At 50.7% G+C, this 6470-nt stretch overlaps 1 protein-coding gene across 1 annotated transcript; it reads left to right on the top strand.

The window, feature by feature from the left end:
- Positions 1 to 3041: 3041 nt before the first annotated feature.
- Positions 3042 to 4491, top strand: LOC120894344 (zinc metalloproteinase nas-14-like). Its single transcript, XM_040296867.1, has 2 exons — positions 3042 to 3386; positions 3474 to 4491. Exons 1-2 carry the CDS (start codon positions 3062 to 3064, stop codon positions 4343 to 4345), a joined length of 1197 nt encoding a protein of 398 aa, XP_040152801.1. The 5' UTR covers positions 3042 to 3061; the 3' UTR covers positions 4346 to 4491.
- Positions 4492 to 6470: the final 1979 nt, after the last annotated feature.

Below are 6470 nucleotides of genomic sequence, written 5' to 3'. Positions count from 1 at the left end.
CGCTCGTCCTTCATCATCGCGCTGTCACTAAAACCTCGCGACCAATTGCAAGACGAACGGATACGGACACATCACATCCGCACAGTAAACAGCAGACAGCCGGACACATTTTTCCGAAATCCGCTCGCGTGTTTGTGTGTGTGTTTTTCCCTATCTTCTTGGGTTTGCTTAAAAAAAAAAACACCTACCAAATGGAGGCGCCTGGTCGTCGTGGTCTTTGACTGAAGTGAATGTGCATTTGGTTTATCTGGTCTTTCTTTTTTTGCGTGCACTTCGTTCGTACCACAGTTTCGCCTAAAAATAGCAGCTTTTCTGCATAAAGGTAGTGAACAAAAAAGGAAAACACAAGCCAAACCGAAACAAACAGAATCAGCGCTAAACGCGATGCTTGCGCCGGTTTGGGCACGCCGGTAATCCGAACGTGCGATTGCAAAAGCCAGCAAACGTGGCCCCTATTTTGACTACAGCTTTTGCGCCAGGTCTGTCAGATGAGCCGGGCAGGCATTCCCTCCAGAGCAGCAATCGGATGGCTGAAGTGATGATGATGCAGTACCGACGGCGACACCCCTAAGCGCTGTTTGCTCTGCACTCGACAAATCGGCATCGGTGGACGCCAATCCATCGCTTACCCATCGGCGTATTGGAGCTTGTGTATAGGGAGCTAAATTTGAGACAGCACTAAAACGGAAGTGTTTTTTTCTCCAGGTCTCACAGTAAAATAGCAAACAATGCAAACAGCGGCTATGTGTTTTCGATTGGTGATGTGATTTTAAGTAATTTATTCCGGCTAGATGTGTGGCAGCTTATTTGCTGTATTGCTACAATCCCGCACAGCCAGCTCATCGTGGCTATCGCAGTAAAGAGTGGCTGAGATATGCAAAAACATTCGTATGATAAACTGTGATTAGATGCTCTTGTGTATCTGTGTGTGTTTCAAGCGATGCTCTTCAACGCACCTCAACCATACGAGCACAAAGTCCACGCTTTGACCTGGGAGAAAATCACACCCCACATACTTCAACCCATGCTCACGTCAACATGCTCCATGTCAACCGCAAGTCCCAGCCAGACATCTCGGCTGTACATGCACCACACACCAGCTTGCATCATAAAATCATACCCAAGTCACATTCATGCCAATGGCATTTCTCTTCAAAATTTACCTTCACGTTCCCTTTCACGTCCACGTTCCACGCACCGAACCTATCGATTGATGTAAGGCAAAGTGACAGATATCAAAATAACGGCCACCTTCCCTCCGGTGCCGATATAAGCACGAGCTTTATCAAGTGCGACGTGAGACGACAGCCCGACAAACAACAGCCAGACAAACACGGATGGACGGGTTCTCCCAAAACCCCTTTTTCCTCCTTTTGCTCGAGACGGCTCAACGCATTTCATAGCCGAAACCGCAAAGCTTCCCACCAAAGCTCGAGAACAACCGTACGGACAGCAGCTCGTCACCAAGGGTCATGCACATGCTCGTACGAAGCCTCATAATAGACAATATGGAAAACAGTCTCCCTTTCTCACCCTCGGATTTGATTATACATATTTCATCTGCAGTCATTCATCCATGCAGCGGACGTGTGGCCCGGAGACGAACCAACCATCCACCCACTTTGGGGTGCGAACTATTCGCCCAGTAACCGTGTGCCGAGTGTCTTGACTTCTAAATCTGACGTCCGGACGTTGTGCCCCTTGCCATTGCCGGCCCAACAACAACAGCTCAACAGGAACTTGTCGATCATGCACAACTGACAGAGTTGCCCAGAACGGACTCAAGTGGACCCACAGGGCAGGCGGGTCGCAGATCGGTGCATCTCGGGACGAACTGGCGTGCACAGCCAAGGAAGATGCCAAACACGTAACCTTTACCGACAACGCAGGTCAATGCAAGCGGCTTCCCCTCTCCTCCTCAGCACTGGTGTCCGGATTTTCAAAGTTTAAAGGCTCTTGGTCCCCATATCCTACCGTTTCGACAGCGTCTCGTAATAATACCAAACTGCCCCTACCCCGCTCCGGTAGGCATAACCGCACAACCTTGGCCCTGTCCGGTTTGGCGAGGTGCAAGATTTACTTATCTTTGCTGCTGCCAAACCGTTGGCTCTTCTCGACGTCCATCGTTTGCCCGGCAGTGTCACAATCAAACGAGGCATGATGAAACCCAACCCGAACTGGTTTGCGAGTGTGTGCCTACTGTCCAATCGCAGGCAATCAGACGACATTCAGCTACTGAAAGGGAGTACCATTTGGTCATGCAAATGGAGGTTGAGATGGAGGGAAAAGGCTGCACATTGGCAGTTCGGTCCATTTGCCAATAATTTGCTTCAAACCTAAGGATTTCCTGCACATCGTTCACTGAAGTGGGCCAGTTTTGTGGTCCGTTGAAAGGATGTTTGCTGTATTGAGTAGATTTTTTTTGTTGACACTCGCTTGCTTTCCTTTCCGTCTCCAATCATCGATCTTCACAATATAGACCCTTCATTCGGTACTGCGCAAAATTTATGGCACATCTTACTCTTCTATAGACTACGCACGCAAACCATTCATTCAACCGTTTATTTAAAAACCTATGTCCATAAAACGACACTGACAATCGCGTCGCTAAGTTTGCAGCAAGCAATAAGAAAGCAAAAGATCCAACTTCAAAAACAACTTTTTTTTACAACTTTTTTTTACAACTTTTTTGTAAATTCCAAACAAGCACAACTCTGTACGCTCTGTGTTGGATGTTGCAGTATCTTCTTGGCTTGAACCTAGCTTGAAGCAATCGACCGCACGTCCAAAATACGCACTCTTTGGAAGCCATTAAGTCTGCTGCTCTCAAAACATGCCCCAAAAACAACCGTCCGTAGTGTGCAAAACATCTCGCCCAGCCCAGTGGATGGAGCAAACAATGGTTCGAATTGAACCGGGCAGGAAGATTTCAATTCCGACCAGAACCATCCATCCAGCTCATCGCGCACACAATCGATCCCATTGTACCGACGGATAGTATAATAATGGCATGCGATCGGCGGCAGATCGATACAGTTCAGTAGCAACCATCGATCGTGCCATGGTTTGCGGTAAGGAAACGTTGTTCGCCCTCGGCACGCTGCTGCTTGCCTGCAGTCTGCTGGAGTGGGCCGAAGGTCGTGGCGCCACCGGCCCCAGCCTCGACGTTGGACAGCGGCTGCGTGCGTTGAAAGCGCGCAAAGCGTCCGCGGTCAATGGTGCAGCACCGATCAAGTTCAAGCCGTGGGAGGCGGGCCTGGGCGTCTACAAGGAGGGCGACATCATGGAGCGAGTCGTCCGCCAGCGGAACGGGGTGGCGCTGAGCGCCTTCCCGAATGCGCGCTGGCCGAACGCAGTCGTACCGTACGTGGTGACGAACACCTTCAGTAAGTAGTGCACTCCCGTGATTTGCCACGCCCCACGCCCGTTCGATCATCATTGGTCATTTTGTTTTCCCCCCTCTCCCCTATTAGCGACAACACAGCAGGGCGTCATTCAATCGGCAATGGCACAGATCGCTGCCGCCACGTGTGTCCGGTTCGTTCCGCGCACCACGGAAGCGCTGTACGTGACTATCGGTAACGGCGAGAGTGGCTGCTGGTCGTACGTTGGCCGCAGTACCCGCAACAGCGAAAATCAGGTGAACCTGCAGAGCCCGGAGTGTGTGGACATCGGTACGGTGGTGCACGAGCTGATGCACTCGATCGGTTTCTATCACGAGTTTACGCGCCCGGATCGTGACGAGTGGGTGACGATCGATCAAGGCGCACTCGCGCCCGAGTACCAGTCGGCCACGTTCTACGCCGACAACTACGGCAAGATGGCCGCCAGCGATGTGGTGCTGTACGGCCGGAAGTACGACTACGGTAGTGTGATGCACTACTCCAAGTACGCGGCAGCAGCAAGCCGTACGCGCCCCGTCATGAACAACCTGCAGCCCTGGACCGGTGACTTCGGCAACGATAACGGGCTGTCGGCGGCTGACATCATCGACATCAATTACATGTACTGCAATGGGACGACCACGACCACGGCACAGGCGGCCACGACTACTACCACTGCCAGGCCCGCTACCACGACGACAACGACTGCACGCCCGGTGACTACCACGACAACCACTACGAGCAGGGCTGCCACCACGACAACCACGACTACGACCCGGGCTTCAACCACCACCACCCGGGCTTCAACCACCACGACCCGGGCTCCAACCACCACGGCTACGACCCGGGCTCCAACCACGGTACGTCCGGGCATCTTCACCACGCTTATCCAGGTGCCAGTAACACGCTTCCTCGAGATACTCCGCTCGCTGCCACTGTTCAACCTGTTCAGCATGGGCTGAGCGTCCAGCGTGTCAGTAGCAATTCCTGCCCCTCCCTTCCCCATCATGTAAAGTCGAACTGTCTAAATATATTGTACGCAAAAACACAAAACCAGCTAAAAAAACATGCGCTCGAATAAAGCAAAACCTTGTTGGAAGAGTACAAATGCAGTGCTATCGGTGCTATGGCGCTTGTTGGGTTGTGTGTAATGGCGGGTCAGTTGTGTCAATAAATATGGCGCAGTTGAGTTGAACGCTACAAAAGGGGCCATTCAGTGCTGGTTGTTTACAGGACCAGTGCTGTTGGGAGGCAAAAGTCTTGCAGAGCAAAAAAAACCCACAACAAGCGAGCTTTCTGGCACGCAAGAGCTTTCCAGAATCGAAGCAAACTCCATCCATGGGTATCTTAGCAACCACATGTTTGCTGTAATCGTACGGGTACGGCACTATCGTCCGATCGGACACGCTTCGTTCGTTACTTAGAGCAGCTGAAAAATGAACTCGAGCAACAACAAAAAAATGCAATTTAAGATATTACATCTTCGTTCGACATTCGACAAGGTTAAGCAGGAAAAAGCACAAATCCCCTCGAAGAACACGACAACTCGATCTGCAGTAGTATCTTTCTCGCTCTACCTCGTTCTTTCTCGAGAGCATCTTGTACCATAATCCCCCGGGCACGTGTTCGTTACCGATAACTCCTGCTGCGAGCGTGTGCATCGCTTCATGCAAACATTTGCATACGTAAGCATATGCAAAGAAGTTCAAAAGTTGATCCGCACGCCGGAGAGAAGGTCAACACGTGCAGCCAGCTGTGCTGTGCACTCGGCGGGACACGGCGTCTTACATTTTAACCGTAAGCTTCACAAAATCAAAGCGGTTGCCCGATTGGTATTTAGGTTTTAGGTTGGTTTTGCGCCGTCTTCTTGGAAATTGCAAAAACTTCTACATTGGTAGGATGAACAGAGAAAAGCATCCAATTGTCTGATTAATGTTAAAACTCTCGCACACACACACACACACACCAAATTACGTGATTCTGGTACTGCCGACTCTCGTCTTAAAAGCTGCAACTATCAAAGGGCAACACTGCAGCTTTCTTGAGCCAAACCAAAACTAAGGCACCACGGCGCTTAACCACATATTAGCATCCCCGGTTCTGGGGGCAACAACTTTCCGTCATCCGACCGTCGTGCGACGGTGGTTGAGTACTGCGATGCAATCGCTTACCGACGCTTTCTTCGCTCAACTTACCCATCTTACCCATCTGGTGCGCCGTTTCACGTGCGGCCCCTTTTGCAGCGGGTAAACCAAACCGCCCTTCGGAGCCCCCCAGGCCAACTGATGCGTCCTTACTAATCCCTGTTTACAGTGGTAATAACAAACGCAAACACTCGACTAACACGCATCAAACCACATGCACATAAGCACACACAAACACACAGTCCCGTAACCGCGACTCCAGGGCTGCTGCTTCACAAGCATCTCCGATGGCAACTAAAAACATGTAGAGAGCGCAGGACATGGCAGGACACTACGCCAAGGGGACGAGTTGGGGGCCTGGTGTTTGCGCGTGGTGGGCATGAGTGAAGTGAGTCTTTGCAGAAGACGGAACCCTGAGCTTTGCAGATTGTTTGCACAGTTATTGAAATAGATGCTGTTGAAATTGAATATACATATTCCAGACAGCCACCCAATCTTCAAAGGTGCCCTGCAATCCGAGCACATCCGCTCGCCGGCATCCCTGCTGGTCGACTGTTTGCAAAGGTCACAAACACAGCCACAGGCTCGAGAGATTTTGAGCAGTGAAGCGGGGGGCTCTCTGTGTGCGGCAGCATGATTGTTTGTCGAGCTGCCTCCGGTTGCGTACGATTATATTATATCTCCTAGAAAGGTAGCGGTAAAAAGTGTTCCACTTCTGGGGAGTATCAAACGGGTACGAGATTGGAATGTCATATACGATATCATTATGAATGGAAATGAGAACTAGCCTCTTTGAAACCGTATTAGTTACCCTTCTGGTTACGGCAAACCCGTAAGGGACTGTTGACAGAAACATCTACATCACTCGCTGCTAGATTTGAAAGCTGTTTAAATATGTTTCTATTTCAGTACGTCACCACTCCCAACAACTGTCCATTGCGAC

The sequence above is a fragment of the Anopheles arabiensis genome, chromosome 2 (assembly GCF_016920715.1).
Source record: "Anopheles arabiensis isolate DONGOLA chromosome 2, AaraD3, whole genome shotgun sequence".
Lineage (NCBI taxonomy): Eukaryota > Metazoa > Arthropoda > Insecta > Diptera > Culicidae > Anopheles > Anopheles arabiensis.
This window is presented reverse-complemented; position numbering and strand designations above follow the sequence as displayed.

Coding starts and splice junctions, on each gene's coding strand:
- LOC120894344 (XM_040296867.1), top strand. CDS start 3,062: ATGGTTTGCGGTAAGGAAACGTTGTTCGCCCTCGGCACGCTGCTGCTT. Junction 3,387..3,473: donor CGTGGTGACGAACACCTTCA/GTAAGTAGTGCA, acceptor CTCCCCTATTAG/CGACAACACAGCAGGGCGTC.